Below are 19,607 nucleotides of genomic sequence, written 5' to 3'. Positions count from 1 at the left end.
GTGTGTGTGTGTGTGTGTGTGTGTGTGTGTACATTTATTTATTTATTTATTGGGGGGTGCAAAGCGTTTATTTATTTATTTATTGGGGGGTGCAAAGCGTTTTCTTCTTCCTAGGGGGGGCTTAACAGAACATAATTGAGAATCACTGCTCTATGGGTTTTGTTTTGGTTACTTACTTCACATTGTTCTCCCCCAACCTGGAGACACAGGGCTCTTTGGTTACAGTTATGCATTGTATAATGATCAACACATCACTCCCAAAAAGTAAACTTACTATTCTTGTTAGCACTACCACTCTGTGACTTTATATTTTATATTGTTGGTCTTGTACATCATCTGTATATTGTTTGCATATTACTTGTATATTATATATTCACATTATATTGCCTGTATTGCTCAAGTTCAAATTCATTATGTGTGACAGCACACTTGGCTAATAAACCTGGTTCTGATTGTTCATGACCCCTCCATTAGACCAGTTTGGAGTGATTTGGACGTGGAGGGGGGCTGGTGACGTCACGCTTGTGAAAAATAAAACGACTGTAACTTTACAAAGCAAGTGATTGAAGCGTTAATTTTGACGGCACAAATGAGCACAAACGAATGAGACTACTTTGAAGAAATTTGGACGTGGAGGGGGGGCTGCATGACGTCACAGGTCAGAAAATCTATTTTTAAATTACTCAAAAGCCTTAATAGCACAAACGAAAACAGCACTTCACGCAGATCCAGAACCTCAGCAATAAATGGAGAAACGTGAAAGTAAAAGCACACACGAGAGTAAACAGGTTTTAGGCCACGCCCCTCGTGAGTAACTGTATAAATATGTTTGTTTTGCTCTCAATGTCTTCGTCTGTCAAAGTGTGTGGATTTTCTGAACTGCTTGAAGAGAAGTTTCCTTTGCATGAGTTTAAAAAATGTCATATCAGACAGATACGACCTCTTCAGCCACAGGTAAATGCATGAAGAAAAATTGACCAGCCTGCATTTTTCCGATTGTGAAAAATAAAAGTCTGAACTTGAAGGAATTACTTATAAATACTGCACAGAACCCATAGTACTTCCTGTATTTTTCTTAAAGTTTTGTTACCTCAGTGTCTGTATGCTATAGGCGTATCGTCTAAATGTCACAGGTACGTGCACCGTCTTTACTCGGGGTCGTGCACTGGTTGGTGTCCTATGATGAGATAATTGGTCCTTTATTTCATATGTATTGTTTATACTTGTATATTACATTTGATGTGCAGCTGCACTGAATGCACCACTCAGTCTGCAGTTCTACCCACAAGACAGTGGTATTGTACGATAATAAAATTGCAAACGGAAGTATTTTTTGGATCGTTTGTTTTTTGGATCACAGTTAAAATTGTGCAGTTTTTTAAATACATGCAAATTTATGTTTAAGCTACTCCTAGGCAGGTTTTAAATTATTGAACTGTAATCATCCAGTGTGGCATGAAAGTCAGATTGAGGAAAATTACAAGGAACTAAAATAAATGCTGTTGCGCAGCACAAGTTTTAGTTCCTTATATGGTTGGGGCGTGGCCTGTTACATAACATTGAAGATCAACAAGTCTTTTGTTTTACTCCTGATAGCGAAAACTGAAAACACATCAGTCACAAGCCTCTTCTGATGTACTTTTGCTTTCGTTCCTACAGAGAGCTGCAATAATGGGGCTTACCACAGTCTTGGAAGTCTGGTAAATCCACCCAGAGAGCAGAGAAGTAAACGGGCCTGCTGTTCACAACCATTTAACAAACCACATTTGAAGGTAACAAGCTCAAAAGGGGGAGAAGAAATCTGCTATAAGCATGTGTTAAAGGTTCAATCAGGTTTTGCAGAATCCACACCAAGTACCAATAGTGCATCACAGTACACACATTATTTCCTGAGGCGAGAGTTTGCGTTTATTTTAGTTTCATAATGCAACTATTAATGAGCACCCAACGACATTAGACATGACGCACACTTAAATACACGAATACAAACGAGACACAATTGTAGCACATCATATTAATAAGGCAAGGGACAGGTGAAACGCATGATGAAGATGAACACCCATGCAAACACAAACACAGACACACGGACAAGAACAAACACGCACTCAGACACGTCCAGGGAGGAGTCCGGGACTGCACCGTGATATCTAACTGGAACATTGTGTTTTCATAGACATGTCTGTACAACGTCTAACCTCTTTATCTTGCGTCTAGCTGAAGGATCAAATTCTTGCGAAGATTTTAAAACGTCTTCATTGTAAGGTGAGTTCAATTTCGAAGAAAACAGACGACTGTATTTAAATACTGTTGAAAACAAACGCCAAAAACGTTCTCATGTTTGGTTTCTGTTCAGCTTTTAAATCTGAAAGAGACAAATATACCAGTTCTCCAAAATGATCCTCAGAAGCATGAACAAACAGATTTCTCCATAGAGGACTCCAAGTGTTTCCTCAGAGACCTAGCAGCTGAGCTGGACAGAATTGTTCAGGTAAATAGTAAATATTACGAAGAAACCCCTTAAACTCTATACTGCTTCACTATAATAAACATTTGATGACAGTTAATTAATTAATAATACTGTTATTAATATTATTAATGAACAATATTATTAATGAGAAAAAAAAATCTGACAATGTTGAACAAATGCATTGATCCTCAGCTTAGAGGCATCACCATAGTGTCTGGAGTGAGTAATGGTGAGATAAATGAAGAGGAGGGTTGTACTCTGATCCTGCAGTGGGTAGAGGAGCTGAGATCCACACAACAAATGAGTCAACAACAACCCATGAAGGTGAAGGACTGATGAAAAGACTACAAGTGCCTTTCAAGTTATTCTGCTTCTGTCTTATTGCTTTTTGTACTTTCTTTTTCACTCTAAAGTAAAACCTGATGTGTATCAACAGGTACCAGAACAGCTAAATGTTGTTGCAGATCGACAAGCGTCCCAAAGATCAGATATGCAACAGAAATTAAACGATGGAAAAAGAATCCTCTCTGACTGGATAAAGGAATTTAAAAGAGGTTCACAGGTAAAACAATAATGCAATAGTAACATATTGTTTTCCTATTATACAAATATGTTACACCCAACTCTAACCTGCACACCACACACTTTGATGATACAACTGATGATACAACTAACTTTGATGATAAAACTGGCAGTTTCTTAAGATTTTCACAATAAAATGGATGAAATAATACTACATAAATATATGTATTTATGTGTTTATTTAGATGTTTTTCTTTCTCTAGGACTTCAAAAGGCTGGATTTCACAGCCGAGCAAAAAGCTTTGATTAAAGATCTGGTTAAGCAGTGGAAGAAAGGACAACTGACCAACATGCTGCCGGTCATGGACTTGATCATAAGAAACATCATGTTGGAAGACAAGTCAGAGGTACAGACCATCACGTGGGCCTAGAGGAACGTTCACTGTGAGGAACCAGATAACGCATCTGTACAGAAGTATGATGCTGCTGTTCACATGACTTCTCTTTATCTCTCCAGGAGTCCCTCCTTAAACTGTGGTTTAAGACTGAACAGAGGTTTAAAAAAACAGGTAGGATTACAATAATTATTGTTGTATTTATGTGAGGTAATCAAAACTACTTTGTGTGTGCAGAAGTCTTAAATGCTGAAGTTTGAACCAGTGGTATGAAAGCAACATGTAGTTCACAACTTTAGAATATTTTCTTGGTGATTTTGTGTAAAATGATGTCATTTCCTTTCCAGGTGACATGCATGTCCCAGCTCCAGGTCAGTTCATGCTCTATGACAGATTGATGAGACTGATATTAAACAAATATGAACAAACAAATAAATATTATTCTTTTTCAGTATGGAAGTGGATTATGAAGTCATCAGGTAGGACATCAGGATACATCACCAAGCACACAAATTATAACTAAACGAGAACCTAAATTTCATTTAGTATTCAAATGACCACTTCCTGGTTTGGCTAGGATATCTTGTGTTTTCCCTCATCTTCTGTATTTATTCTGAAATGCTAGTGCTTCAGTCACAGAAGGTCCTAACACTACCCTGTGCTGTTATTTTAATAGTTTTTGTTTTTTTTATTTCTAGATCAAGTCATTCTAGATCCAAACACAGCAAACCCAACTCTGGTGGTGTCTCAGGATGGGTGTTCTGTGAGAACCAAGACCCATGATGAGTCTGAACCATGGCTGTCACACCAACGAACACCTCATCAGTATGATGGTTGGCCATGTGTCCAAGCCAAAAACAGCTACAGCACAGGCAGACATTACTGGGAGGTGGATGTAACTGGGAAATGTGAGTGGAGGTTGGGTGTAGTGCAGGAGTCAGCTCCACGACGTGGCTTCATTAATTTGAACACAACAGCAGGGTACTGGACTCTGCGTCTGCAGCTAGGATCTCTGATGGCTCTGACTGATCCAGTCACCAAACTCAATCAGGACACACCGTCTAAGATAGGAGTGTATCTAGATATAGAGGAAGGCCAACTTTCATTCTACAACACAGTGAAAAGGAAAAATATTTTCACATTTAAAACAGACTTCAGTAAGTGTGGGATAATATACCCTGTGTTTGGTACAGAGGAGACAAACAGATCACTGAAGATCATATAAGTGTGGGGGAATCTACGCTGTGTTTAGTACAGTGGAGACAAACTGAAGATCATATAAGTCTGAGTTTTATGCCCCTCCCAGTTGTTGGACTCGGGTCTAGGCTACAGGGGAGGAGCAGCAACAATGACTGGGTCTAGGTTGTGAGGTGTTAGGCAAGACACCGGAGAAAACCTTGTGAAACCTGGTTTATTTACATTGTTCAAACCTACACTGCCACCAGACACTCACAACCTAGTATGTAGGAGAACCGCAGCCACATACAATAAACAAACGGGGCAAAAGGGAAAACACAGAAACACAGAGTTCTGCTCTTCCTGTTCACTCGCTCATGAGCTCCCTCTCTCTCGGTTCTCTCCGCAACCCACATAAATATGCGAAGCTCCGCGGTGCAACAGACAGCGCCAAACAGGAACCTGATAAGCACAAGAAAACACACCCACAAACAGACACATATGCACACACACAGAAATCGGACAGGTACAAGTTGGGGAGTTTCATGTTTCACCATCACTTTCATTACAACAATACAACACCATTCTTGCCTTGGTAATGCAGCTTGTTGATATATTAGTCATGTGTTCATCACATTATGTAGCTCAGTCTAATTCTATTAGAACATGATGCGCAATTACGCACTTTTAATATAAAGCACTTTACTTGCATTATGATTTTAAAGGAGCAACAAGTTATGTTTCCACTTTTTTGTATTATTATAAAACAACCACTTTACTAAAACCTAGTGGCCTGAAATATATCTGTCCTCAAGTGAATTACAGAAAAAACCATGTTTTGTGATGGACATTCTATCTGCTGTATTTCTAAGTTCTTGTTTGTTTCAAAGTTTGCAGTGTTGCAAGGTTTTACAATAAAAATTAATTTGTCAAATGATTGTATTCTGGTTGTGTTTGTAGTGACAGACAGTTTTATTTTAAAACCAGTACAACACGATAAAGCATCAGCTAATGTTCAGATCACAAGGTTACAGATGACACCATTACTCACTGTTCTGACCCAGGGTCAGCAGCAGGTCTGCTCTGTGCTCTTAGCAGGCAGAGACGAACACCTTGTGTAGAATTAGTTGTACTTGTTCAGCATGTCTAACTGGACTCAGCAATGTTTGCAAAGTTGCAAAGAGGAAGTGATAGAAAACCTACATATTTACATATGAAAATGATCATTAACACCCGTTGGGTTTCATGGTTAATCCTACACCTGGTTATAATCCTACAGAAGTGTACCTAGAAGAACTGAAGCTGATGAAACCAAAAATATATTTGATTTAGCTATCTCTTTTATTAATCCACTTTAGTTAATCAACACAACTAAACTATTAATAAACTATGACGACTTCTATTTTGAAATATTTTTTTACCTTTTTTTCACACCTGCATAAAAGGTTTGCACAGTATTATATTCGGTGTTGCCACGCCATGCCATTGAGCGTGAGACACACGCATTTGACCGTCTTCTCACGCTCACACGCCACACATCCGATTTCTCACGCCGAAAAAAAAATCTAGTTTATTTACCTCTGATCCACATCTATGATTCAATGAGTTACTAGTTCGCTCTGGCGCCAACCACTGGCGATTGATCGATCGCGATATAACACTTAATTTGTGTCCATTTTACGTTCGTCCCAAACCCGTCGACAACTTACATTCGACACCCCCCCCCCCCCCCCCCCCCCCCCCGTCAACACGTCCTCCAGGTTCAAATCTCACTTCAAGCGATCTTCAAAAGTTGGCAACCCTGCTATATAGTACTATTATAGGAAGTGTGGAAAAATGCTGTAAAGTAAGAATGCTTTCATAATAGAAGTGTTAGTATTTATGTAGAGATCTGGGGTCATGTCCCCCTAGAACGACTTACTATTTGTTCTTGTATAAATGACATGGTAGGCCTAATTCCTGTCTTATATGTAAGTATATATGACATTTTCATGTAATACGTCTGACCTCTAGTGGCCAGGAAACATGACAGCAAAACGTGAAGAGGAGCAGGGTGTTTCAGATACAGGTTATTCATCAGCTGATGCAAATGTGTGTGTGGACATCCTAACGAAATCATAGATTATGTCTCTGTGTTTTGCCCATTCAAAGAGTGGACAGAGTGACAATCTACTGCTCAGACAAGAATTGGAGAATTTGAGATGACAAAGCCTCTTAGAAATAAAGCTGTTACTTCCTACATGTGAAAAAGCAGTATATTACACTTAAACCAGGGTTGCCAACTTTTGACGTTCGCTTGGAGTGAGATTTTAACCTGGAGCTGGTGGCGAGTGTATTTTGTTGGGGGGGGGGGGGGGGGGGGGGGGGGGGGGGGGGTGGCGAACGAAAGTTGTTGAGCGGGGGAGGGGGGCGAACGTAAAATGAACACAGATTCAGTGTTATATCGCCGGTGGATGGCGCCAGAGCTAGCGAACTAGTGTATGTGTATATTTATTAACACAGCAACTGAAATAACTCAAAAGGATCAATTGTGATCACCCATTCATTCTCATGTATTACTGCAGGAGTTGTCTACTGCATTATTTGGAAGAGATATAATCTGTGAGCAGTTCCCTCTCTTGCCTTCCCTCCACCAGAGTACTGAGGTTATGTGCCATGTTTTTTTTTTTTATGTGCCATATTTGTTAATTGTGAATTTACACCACAATCGAAATTTGTCCTCCGCATTTACCCATCTGTGCAATTAGAACACACACACAAACACACACTAGTGATTACTAGGGGGCTGTGGTGCACACATGCCCAGAGCGGTGGGTAGCCCTAACCTGGCGCCCAGGGAGTAGTAGGGGTTAAGTGCCTTGCTCAAGGACACCTCAGTCATGGCGTCAGGCCTGGGAATCGAACCCACGACCCTCTGGTCACAAGACCAGTTCCCTACCACAGGACCATGGCTACCTCTCTACCTGCTGCTAATTGCTTAATGAAATTACTAATTAAGGCTGTACCACCTAGCGTTCAGTACGAAGTATTGCCACTCTTGTTTACGTTTACGGCATTTAGCAGACGCTCTTATCCAGAGCGACTTACAAAAGTGCTAATTGTTTAGTCAGAATATGCATCTCTATCTAGTATAAACTGTTACGGAACAGCTCCGGACCCTTCCCTGTGGGCGTGTAATGATGTCGTCTGCGTGCAGTTATGTCTATGTTTGTACTTCCGTGGGTGTGCGAACAGTCCGCCCGCGTCGGAGAGCGGGGACTCCGGTGAGGAGGAGCCCATGGAGCACTCGCGGTGTGAGACCCCAGCTTGCTCCATGGACTGGAGCGTAGCCGAGGAGGAAGAGCCGGCGATGGACACCACCCCCGATACCGGAGCCAGGGGAGGTTGGCCTGGCACCAGAGGGGCCTCCTACGGGGGGTTCCCAGAGAGGGGGAAGGGGCGCCGGCAGGCTTATGGGGCGGCAAGCCCCTACGGCAATCCCGGAGGAGGGAGCCGCGGACCTGGGAGGATGGTTGCAGCGAGACCCGCCGGTCGCGCTGCATCCAAGCGGGATACAGGTCGAGCTGCACCTCGCACGTCCCCCCAAGCGGTCGGCCAGTCGCACTACACCCAGCGCGTTCGCTAGCCGTGCGGCACCTAGCGGTGAGTGGGCGGAACAGGCGGGAGGAGTACCGCCTTCTGCAGCGTCTCCAGCCCCCGGAGCTTTCACGCCGCTACAGGCGTTGCCTCAGGCGGGATGCCTGGCTCCGGTTATGAATGTCTGTGTACCCGTGTTTGTGTCAGTCCCAATGTGTCTCCCGAACTGACTGCTCCCGTTTGTGCCTTGTGTGTTCAGCGTCCCTGTGTGCATGTTTGTGCTTGTGCCTTTGTTTAACGTTTTCTCCCCTGTCTTCCCAGGGAGGGTGTGCTAGAGCTACTCGCGGCGGTTCCCGCCGTCGGGGGTGAAGGCTCTCGGAGGCTCGTGATCCCGGCGGCTCCGGACCTGCCTGTCGTGTGCTCGTCTTTGTCTAAAGCTACGTGTCTGTATGAGTGTGTGTGCACTACTCTGACTACGCACGGAGCTTACACTGGTCGTTTACATTAAATGTTATATGTTTCACCGTAATCGTCTTGGTGCCTGCCTCCTACACCCGGACGTTACATAAACAGGTTTAAGTCCAAACTACTCGAGCTCAAGCACTGCCATAAACAGTTGCCAGTGCTGATACCTAGAAAGAAGACAACAAAATATAAGATTAGACATAGAGTATACATAGTATACAGTTGTGATCAAATTTATTCAACCCCCACTGAAATAAAGTGTTTTGGCCAGTTTGACATTGATTTTGATCATTTCAGTCATCTTATTTACAATTATATCAAAGAGGCACTTATAAATTAGACAAACATAACATAATATTTATGATGGAATAACCACAAATGTCTTTACTGTGCTCACATCATTATCAGTTTTATTCAACCCCCTAGTGACATTATTTTTTAGTACTTAGTACAACATCCTTTTCCAGTTATGACAGCTTTCAAGCGTGAAGCATAGCTTTACACAAGTGTCTTGCAGCGACCTATGGGTATCTTAGCCCATTCTTCATGGGCAAAAGCCTCCAGTTCAGTCACATTCTTAGGCTTGCGCACTGCAACTGCCTTCTTTAGGTCCCACCAGAGGTTCTCAATTGGATTTAAGTCTGGTGATTGCGATGGCCACTCTAGAATGTTCCAGCCTTTCATGTTCAACCATGCTCTAGTGGACTTGGATGTGTGCTTCGGATCATTGTCCTGTTGGAAGGTCCAACGTCTCCCAAGCCGCAGGTTTGTGACTGACTCCATCACATTTTCCTCCAAGATCTCCTGGTACTGAAGGGAATTCATGGTACCATGCACACGTTGAAGCTTTCCTGTACCATTAGAAGCAAAACAGCCCCAAAGCATAATTGACCCCCCGCCATGCTTCACAGTAGGCAAGGTGTTCTTTTGTTCATAAGCCTGGTTCTTCCTTCTCCAAACATAGCGCTGGTCCATTGTCCCAAACAGTTCTAATTTAGTTTCATCTGACCACAGTACACTGTCCCAAAACCTTTGTGGCTTGTCCACATGACTTTTGGCATACTGCAGTCGACTTTTCTTGTTCTTTGGAGTCAGCAAGGGGGTGCGTCTGGGCGTTCTGGCATGGAGGTCTTCGTTATGCAGTGCGCGCCTTATTGTCTGAGCTGAAACTTCAGTGCCCACATCTGACAGGTCTTTTTTCAGTTCCTTAGCAGTCACGCGGGGATTTTTCTCCACATTACGCTTCAGGTAGCGCACAGCAGTCGCGGTCAGGATCTTCTTTCTGCCACGACCAGGTAACGTTTCCACTGTGCCCTTTAACTTGAACTTGCGAATGATACTTCCGATAGTGTCTCTTGGAATATTTAACAACTTCGCAATCTTTTTATATCCATTGCCATTCTTGTGAAGAGCAATAACCTCTTCTCTTGTCTTCTGGGACCATTCTCTTGCCTTCACCATGCTTGGAAACACACCAGTAGATGTCTAGAAGGAGCTGAGTATCACAGTCCTTTTAAATCTGCCTAATTGGTGCTTATCATGCTTGATTGCTGCTCGTTGACATCCACAGATGTTTTCAATACCTGATGGAAAACACTGGAATGAACCTCTGTTCTTAGGAGTGGTAGTCGTAAAGGGGTTGAATAATTGTGTCAATGAAGAAATCACAAAAAGGCCATTTAATACTTTATGACAAAAAAAAATTGATCCTATCTTAGTTGCATTTAGTTCTTTAACAAGTCCTTGTAAGATTTCATTATGAACACAATTACAAATGTGCACTGAATTCCATAAAACCCTTCGCAGCATTAGGGGTTGAATAAATTTGATCACAACTGTACATCTTGTAGTCTGTATACCAAGCAGTTCTCAAGCCTTGTTCTATGTGAAGTCTTGTGTTTTAATCTCTGGCTACAACTCTCCTTTTGCCTGGTGCTATTGTACCTCTTCTCAGTTGACATCTGCCTGTCTGGTTCTGACCCGGCTTTCTTTGGATCCACTTTTAGCTCTCATTAAACCACCATTACCTGCAAATGGATCCATCTTGTTATGTTAAAAGGGGAAGAGTTCCATCACTCACTGAGGTTTGTATACTTCACCCCAAAGGTGGCAGTCCAGTGTGTAAATGTACTCTGTTGTCTTTACCAGCAATCTGATTCTCATTGGTTAACCTGGTTTTTGTGACTGCTGTCCCTTTGAGATACTCGGTGGGGGGGGTTATAAATGGAGAGGTTTGTGAGCAGAGCCTCTTCTTCTTTTGGCTTCTTCTTCTTCTTTTTAGCTCTTCCTCTTGCTCCTCAGCTTCTCCCTTGCTGCGCATGTTTATGATAAACCTCTGACACAGCAGGCTATTGTTTATAACAAGGTACTTTATAAAGTTGGTTAGGTATATTCTATAACCTGGACTGATCTATTTGGGAAGTGAGTTATTTTAAACTCTTACCAACTATAATTTGGAGTCAAATATTTTATAAGTTTTATGCACGTCAATCCTTCTTCTGCACCTATTTCCGTCCTTGGTTGTAGGCAAGCAGGTAGGTTAGTTAAATCTCATAACTAGAACCCCTACAGAAGTTAAAACACATAACAAACTCCTGTACAAGTATCACAACTGGATACAAATGCACATCAAACAACTAAGCATAATCAGAATCGAAATAATCCTGTCTTCCACCTTCCTTCTGGGTCAGTCTTCAGTCCCAAGCCAGTTTAAATGGAGTGATGTGAGAAGAGACAGCCAGCAGGACAATCGACATTGTCGTGACGTAGTACAATTGGACACATTGCCTGGGAACACACACAACTTTACACCCGCACAACATGCAGCGCTCGCACATAGCACACCTTATGACACGCATAATGAGTGATACAGACAACATCAACACACAGCGACCAAAGGGGTGTAAAGTTGTGAGAGTGAGGGACCTTGGAGCTCCTCTGCTTAATTCAGTTAGAAGTAACTTAAATGGAATGTGTATGTAATATTGAGAGGCCATGACTAGTGGGTAGTGGATTTTGGATTCCCAGCAAGGTCAAAGATTTTGAAAAGTTTGCAGAAGGGGAAAAGCAAGTAGATAGTAAAGGTAGAGGTAGGTTTTGTGTAAATCGGAAGGCAGCTGGAATATGGCAGGAAGAAGCAGGTAAGAGAGGCAGGCAGGTCCTTCTCAACCCTCTCAGTGTCTGACATTGCAGGCTGATCCCAACCTGGACACTGTCCCCTGAGACGATCGGCAACCACTGCTCCTGTCCAGGTGATCGAACTACAAACTCCGCTGGCCCTGCTGAGCTTCCCCGCCCACCCAGTGATGGGTGCCTGGCTGCCTAGATCTGCAGCGTGACTATGACAGAACCCTGGTGATATGGCCAGGGAGAACGTAATTCCCCAGGTGAGGGAAACATTGCTGTGCATGAACTTTGTGAATGGACTTCTGTTTCAGTTTGTACAGCCCACAGTTGGACACGACATCTCTGCAGAAGGCAAAACTTCTGCAGCATCAAGAACAGAAGCAATTGCGAAAATCCCCAAACCACAAACTGTCAAACAGCTCATGTCTTTTTTTAGGATTGTGTTTTTACTGTTGTTCATTCATTCCTAATTATTCTTGTGTTGAATTTCGACCCACGGTCCAGCCACATCAGCTGTCGAATGGACTACAGAAGTTGTGGCTTTGAAGTTGACTTCTCAGACCGCCCCCGCCCTGGACATTCCTGACCCAACATAACATTACACGCAGACCGTGGATGAAAAGAACTGTTGTATGACTTCTGTTCTCTTACAGAAACACAGAGACTGACAGAGACCTGTTGTTTATTTTTCATGTGAACTTGACCCCGTTGCAGCAGGACTTCCTGTTAATCTGCACGCTATGGCCACTGCAGAGGAAGCGGTGGCAGAGTCCAGAGACATTGTGTGCTATTCTACATTGACCTACAGTGATTCTGAGTAATCTAGAGCAGTGGTTCCCAACCTATGGGTCGCCAAAGATCCACAGAGGGTCGCAACGCCCTCTTGATTTTAAGGGGTTTAATTTTAATACCATATATAGCCCATGTTGAATAAATGACAAAGCATTTAATTAATATATTGTTACCGCCCGGTCTAGGTCAGACGGTAACAGCGAATGAATGATGGAGTGAAACAATAAAGGGTAACCGACAACACGTTAACTGATTCAATGATGTGTATTTGGACAACATGAAAATGCAAGATATAACAAGCATTGGCTTAGGACCACTGACTTCAGGTAGGCCACGCTGAAAACGAGAAAAGAAAACTAAACTACAAAACAAACAGTGGCCTACCCTACCTGGTGCTAAGCGACTTCTTTTAAACATTAACAACAACCAAGAAAATAAAGGAGAACACTACATAAACACAACTACGCAAAAACAGAGACACAGTCCACCACACACACACAAGAACAAGGGGCAGTCTAACAAGGGGCAGTCTAACAGGTCTCGAGTACGGTTAGCAGATGTGTGTATATATATATGTCCAAAATCAACCCCAAAACAGGGAGATCAAACAAGGAGAGCCTGCCACTCTCTCCTCCCGTCTTCACTTCCAGGAAGCCTTTTATAGGAAGCTGTGGATTGACTTGTCAGGCACCACCCAGAGCCATGTGACCCCATCATCCCGGGTGCACCTGAAAGAAATTACAACACAACACACATTCCACAGCACACCACGCTCCCTCGGGAGAGCAGCACAATCATACAGTAATATCTCATCACGCTCCCGCAAGAGAATAGTACATATCAGGACCTAACAGATAGTACATATCAGGACCTAACAGATAGTACATATCAGGACCTAACAGATAGTATATATCAGGACCTAACAGATAGTACATATCAGGACCTAACAATATGCATAGAAGCAACACATTTTAAGTGTTACATTAAACATTTATTCTGTTTTTGAACGAAGACGAATTGAGGAATAAAATAATAACTAAAAATAAAATAAGTTTTCGCAGGAAACAGAGCGTATCACGTGACTCCCTCTCGTGCGGGCGTTGTTGCCTAGCGACTTACTGAGCAGGCTTAAGGGAGGGAAAGATGGCTACGCCACAGGTAGGAGAGACAGCGGAGGAATGTAAAAGTAAACGTTTTTATAGAGTATGGACTCATAGAAGCTATGGATAAAGTTTGAGCGACTTTCGTTTGGCTGTTACCAGTCACGCCAGACATCGAATCACTGGCTCAGGAAATACAGTGGCAGAGCTCTCATTAAAAGCTAGGTTGCCTGGCCTAGGTTGTGTTTACAGACAAATGAAAACGAGATTAAAACATAAAAAAAACTGAAATTGGTAATATTATATGTTCCTCATTTTCTGTGTTGTTGCCTTGGTTAAGTTGTGTTTACAACAGTCAAATGACAAGGAGATAAAAAAAAAACAGTGAAATTAAATTCTGTGGTAATATTACAAATTATTAGGCCTACTCATTTTGTGTTGTTGCCTGTCTAAGTGTTTACAATAGTTAAATGAATAGGTGAAGAAGGAAGAACTTGAAATTCATGTGATAATATTATTTTTATTTAAGTTATTCCTCATTTTCTGTGTTGTTGTTGTTGTAGCCTATTATCTGAAGTCTATGTGGAAGTCTAATTTCAAAGCTTTTTCTTATAGGTCTTTTGGGGGGGGGGGGGGGGGGGGTTTGGGTCACCAAAGTTTACAATGGCAAAAATATGGGTCCCTGAAGAGGTTGGGAACCACTGATTTAGAGTAACCTACAGTGATCTACAGTGATCTACAGTGACACTCCATTTCACTGAATGTCTCTGAATGGTGTGTTTATTTGTGTATATGACCAGTCCCTCAACATATACTGTACAAGGACTGGTAAAATGTACAATAAACCTGAGTGCCTTGGTGAAGTAACAAACTGTGTGCTTGTGTTGCTTTCACTGGCATTCTTCAAGTGCTGGTAACTTCTTACAGAGAGACCCTGGTGGTTCTGATGGAAAATTTCCACATCAGACACTTTATCACTAAACTAACATTGACCAATTATATATAATTGTATATATAATTATATATATATATATATATAGTGGGGAAAATAAGTATTTAGTCAGTCACCAATTGTGCAAGTTCTCCCACTTAAAAAGATGAGAGAGGCCTGTAATTGACATCATAGGTAGACCTCAACTATGAGAGACAAAATGTGAAAAAAAATTGAGAAAATCATTTTGTCTGACTTTTAAAGAATTTATTTGCAAATAATGGTGGAAAATAAGTATTGCCAACTGCAGTGGCTTTCTGCTCTGATGCTGTTGCTGACGCAGCAGCGGTGTAGAGCTGAACAGTGACATTCTGAAAGTTTCTGTAATGCCGGAGTTTACACCTTTATGAAACCTTTATGATGTATTACTAAAATTGCATTTCTATTTCTGAAAAGTCATTGTGATTGAAAGGTTTAGAACATTCATTTCCTGAAGTGGACTGAGTTCATAAATAGTGTAAGGCAGTTGGTTTCCTCAAACCATGTAATTTACAGGAGTTACAGTGTAGTACCATGTAGTTCAGTTGTTTCTGCATTACTTTGACCATTCTTTTAGGCCCTGCCTTTACACACACAGTTGATAAATCATGTGAACTCTGTGTGTGTGTGTGTGGCTGTTTCACAGAAGAATGAGGAGAGAGGATGCATAAAGTTCAGCTTATTTATATGTAAACCATGTATGTTTACCATATATTTTGTGTGATGCTCTTTCAAATACTTTACATATATGCAGACATATTCCTTTTGAATACAGAAATATACAAAAACAGAGCTGAGGGTTGATTTTATTGTGATATCTGTTTTGCCCATGTACAGCATGTATGTGATAAAAAACTCCACCACTTACACTATACAATTACTTTTTAGGCTTATACGTGTAATAAAAGTACACATGGATAAATGCAGTAATGAGTTCTTGTGTCTACTGATTTTCATGTATGCTGTGCACGGTATAGGATCTGAAGGTAATCGTTGTTGTAAGTCTAATTGCAGCTAACTACATTTATGGTGCTCATGTAAATAGGCTTACTTCTGAAACGTGCCAGTAACCACTGACCATCTATGGAGCACAATATAAAGTTGTGTGTGGGAGGGAGGGGTATAAAGTGTGAATGAGGGAAGGAGGGGTATAAATGTGTGAATTTAGAAAAAAGTCATACAAGTCAAAGATGATGTCTTCAGCCACAGGTAAATGAATTTTACTGTTTGTGAAAATGTTAAGTGTAAACTTGAAGGAATTACTTAATATTGCATGGAAGCTTATGGCAATGTTACTTTTGTAATATTTCTTAATCAAAATAAATAAAACCCATAGTGCTTATACTCCCTGTATTTTTCTTAAAGTTTAGTTTATACTGTTACCTCAGTGACTGTATGCTACAGTATAAGCGTATCATCTAAAATGTTACAGTATGGTACATCCACCTACTTTACTCGGTGTGGTGCACTGGTTGGTGTGAGATAATTGGTCCTTTATTTCATGTATATTGTTTATACTTGTATATTACATTTGACGTGCAGCTGCATTGAATGCATCACTCAGTCTGCAGTTCTACCCGCAGCAGTTTTCAGAGTAAAGAGAAAAGACATTTCAGTCACAAGCCTCTCCTGATGCAATGTTGCTTCGTTTCTACAGAAAGATACAGTATTGGGGCTTACCACAGTCTTGGAAGTCTGGTAAATCCACCCAGAGAGCAGAGAAGTAAACGGGCCTGCTGTTCACAACCATTTATCAAACCACATTTGAAGGTAACAAGCTCAGAAGGAGAATAAATCATATTTATGCACAATGTGTTAAATGTTCTATCAGGTTTTGCAGAAATCACACCTAACACCAACAGTGCAGCACACTACACAGTATTTCCTGACCTCATTCTGCGCGAAGCGGGATACCGAGGCAAGAGTTTGCATTTACTTTCGTTTTATAATGCAAATATTAACAAACCAGCACCAAACAACGGTACATAGACCCAACGCCATTAGACATGACGCACATTTAAACAGGGTTGCCAACTTTTGAAGATTGCTTGGAGTGAGATTTGAACCTGGAGGAGGTGGCGAGTGTAAATTGTTAACGTAAATTGTCAAATGCGTGTGTCTCATGCTCAATGCGTGAGAGTTGGCAACCCTGCTTAAATACACTATACAAACGAGACACAAGTGTAACACATCATATTAACAAGACAAGGAACAGGTAAAACGCATGATGAAGACGAACACCCATGCACAGACACAGGCACACATGGACAAGAGCGGAGTTGTCAGGGGCTGCACCGTGATATCTAACTGGACTATTGTGTTTTCATAGTCATGTCTGTGCAACGTCTAACCCCATTTTCTTGTGTCTAACTGAAGGATAAAATTTGTGCGGAGATTTTCAAACGACTTCATTGTAAGGCAAGTTCAATTTCCAAGAAAAAAGACTATATTAAAAAAGGGTTGAAAACGTCATCAAAAATTAACTCGTTTGTTTCTGTTCAGATTTTAAGTCTGAAAGAGTCAAATTCACCAGTTCTTCAAAATAAGCCTCAGAAGCATGAACAAACAGATTTCTCCATAGAGGACTCCAGGTGTTTCCTCAGATACTTAGCAGCTGAGCTGGACAGAATTGTTCAGGTAAATAGTAAACAAAGAAGAAACCCCTTAAACTCGACACTGCTTCACTATAATGAACTATTGATGACATTTAATTAATAATACTATTATTAATATCATCAATGAATAACAATTTCTGAGAAAATGCTGACCAATCACATTGATCCTCAGCTTAGAGACACCACCATAGTGTCTGGAGTGAGTGATGGTGAGATAAATGAAGAGGAGGGTTGTACTCTGATCCTGCAGTGGGTAGAGGAGCTGAGATCCACACAACAAACGAGTCAACAACAACCCATGAAGGTGAAGGAGTGATGAAATAATCCTACATAAATATATGTAAACTACATTTTAAGTGTGTGTTTACGTGGGCCTAGAGCAGGGGTACTCAAATAGAAATGACGACGGGCCACATTTTATTTTTTCAATCACTGACGGGGCCGGTGACGGGGGGGGGGGGGGGGGGGGGGGTTGGGTAGCGAACGTAAACTGTCGATGGGGGGGGGTGAACGCATTTGGGCGTCTGCTACCTGTTTGTTGTTGCCATAAGGCAATCCCCGGCATCGTCTTGAGATCGCGGTGCGCGATTTAAAAAAGAGAGAGGATAGTGCGATTGAAAAAAAAGATTCCTAAAAAAACACTTTTCAAAACAGCTCGCGGGCCGCTATTTGAGTATTTGAGTCTTTATCTCTCCAGGAGTCCCTCCTTAAACTGTGGTTTAAGACTAAACAGAGGTTTAAAAAAGCAGGTACAATTACAATAAGTATAGTTGTAATTATGTGAGGTATTCAAAACTACTTTGTGTGTGCAGAAGTCTTAAATGCTGAAGTTTGAACCAGTGGTATGAAAGCAACATGGAGTTCACAACTTTAGAATATTTTCTTTGTGACTTTGTGTAAAATGATGTCATTTCCTTTCCAGATAACATGCATGTCCCAGCTCCAGGTCAGTTCATGCTCTATGACAGACATCTGTGTATTCTGATTCTGTGAGCTATGAAGAGTCTGATCCATGACTGTCACACCAACAAACACATTATCAGTATGATGGTTGGCCATGTGTCCAAGCCAAAAACAGCCACATCACAGGCAGACATTACTGGGAGGTGGATGTAGCTGGGAAATGTGAGTGGAGGTTGGGTGTAGTGCAGGAGTCAGCTCCACGACGTGGCTTCATTAATATGAACACAACAGCAGGGTACTGGACTATGCGTCTGCAGCTAGGATCTCTGATGGCTCTGACTGATCCAGTCACCAAACTCAATCAGGCCACGCCCTCTAAGATAGGAGTGTATCTAGATATAGAGGAAGGCCAGCTTTCATTCTACAACACAAATCGAAGGAAAAATATTTTCACATTTAAAACTGACTTCAGTAAGTGTGGAAGAATCTACCCTGTGTTTGGTACAGTGGAGACAAACAGATCACTGAAGGTCATATAATTCTGAGTTTCATGTTTCACCATCACTTTCATTACAACAATACAACACAATTCAAGCCTTAGCTATGCGGTTTGTTGACATATAGTCATGTGTTTATCACATTTTTATGTTGCTCAGTCTAATTCTATTAGAAGCAAACATGGTACACAATTACACACTTTAATATAAAGCACTTTACTTGCATTGCGGTTTTAAAGGAGCAAACAAGTCATGTTTCCAATGTCTTTGCATTATGAAACAGCCACTGTACTGACACCTGATTTGTAACTTTTTTTAATGGACATGCTTTTACTGTTCATCTTCTAATGTGTATGAGAACTATTTTCTATTAATTACACACATTAAATCTGTAACTTCCCTTTGGCTACTGTGTCTGTTCTTTTGTTTTCACCCTCTCCTGGGTTTTATTCCATGTTTCTGTTTCCCATCATTTACTGCTATCATCTGTTCCAGGTAAAGACTAATTTAGTCCTCCATCTTAAGCCCTGTGTTTCATTTCTTCTGGTGCTGCTCTTTGCAGATATCACATTACATCACATATGGTTTAGGCTGCAGTACGTGATCCATGATAACAATTCATTTAAAATCTCCAACAAATCAAGCATTTTAGGTGTGTTTGAAGCACTAAGATGGCATGGTTGCTGTCATTTATCACCTCTCATGTTCTGTACAGTTTTCAAGTGAATTACAGAACAAACCCTGTTTTGTGATGGACATTAGATCCTCTGTATTACTAAGCACTTGTTTGTTTCAGAGTCTGCAGTGTTTCAAAGTTTAACAAAAAAAATGATTGAAAAAGTTGATTGAATTAGTTCAAATGTTTGTATTCTGATTCTGCTTGTAGTGACAGACCTTATTATAACAACATGAAGAATCAGCTAATGTTCAGATCGCAGGGTTACATATGACCCCATTACTCACTGTTCTGCCCAAGGGTCAACAGCAGGTCTGGCCTGTGCTC

At 41.4% G+C, this 19,607-nt stretch overlaps 2 protein-coding genes across 2 annotated transcripts; both read left to right on the top strand.

Moving 5' to 3' along the window:
* The first annotated feature begins 801 nt into the window (after positions 1-801).
* LOC143511776 (uncharacterized) lies at positions 802-5,494 on the top strand. The gene is made up of 11 exons (XM_077001416.1): positions 802-954; positions 1,660-1,772; positions 2,215-2,262; positions 2,354-2,488; positions 2,660-2,791; positions 2,904-3,029; positions 3,253-3,396; positions 3,507-3,558; positions 3,732-3,755; positions 3,837-3,863; positions 4,083-5,494. The coding sequence occupies exons 1-11, from the start codon at positions 918-920 to the stop codon at positions 4,607-4,609; spliced, it is 1,365 nt and encodes a 454-aa protein (XP_076857531.1). The 5' UTR covers positions 802-917; the 3' UTR covers positions 4,610-5,494.
* Positions 5,495-15,752: 10,258 nt separating this feature from the next.
* LOC143511767 (uncharacterized) lies at positions 15,753-18,985 on the top strand. The gene is made up of 6 exons (XM_077001395.1): positions 15,753-15,798; positions 16,247-16,359; positions 16,966-17,007; positions 17,092-17,226; positions 17,377-17,508; positions 18,127-18,985. Exons 1-6 carry the CDS (start codon positions 15,780-15,782, stop codon positions 18,187-18,189), a joined length of 504 nt encoding a protein of 167 aa, XP_076857510.1. The 5' UTR covers positions 15,753-15,779; the 3' UTR covers positions 18,190-18,985.
* Positions 18,986-19,607: the final 622 nt, after the last annotated feature.

The sequence above is a fragment of the Brachyhypopomus gauderio genome, chromosome 4, assembly GCF_052324685.1.
Source record: "Brachyhypopomus gauderio isolate BG-103 chromosome 4, BGAUD_0.2, whole genome shotgun sequence".
Classification (NCBI taxonomy): domain Eukaryota; kingdom Metazoa; phylum Chordata; class Actinopteri; order Gymnotiformes; family Hypopomidae; genus Brachyhypopomus; species Brachyhypopomus gauderio.
The sequence above is the reverse complement of the archived record's forward strand: the minus strand, read 5'-3'. Positions and strand labels throughout refer to the sequence as shown.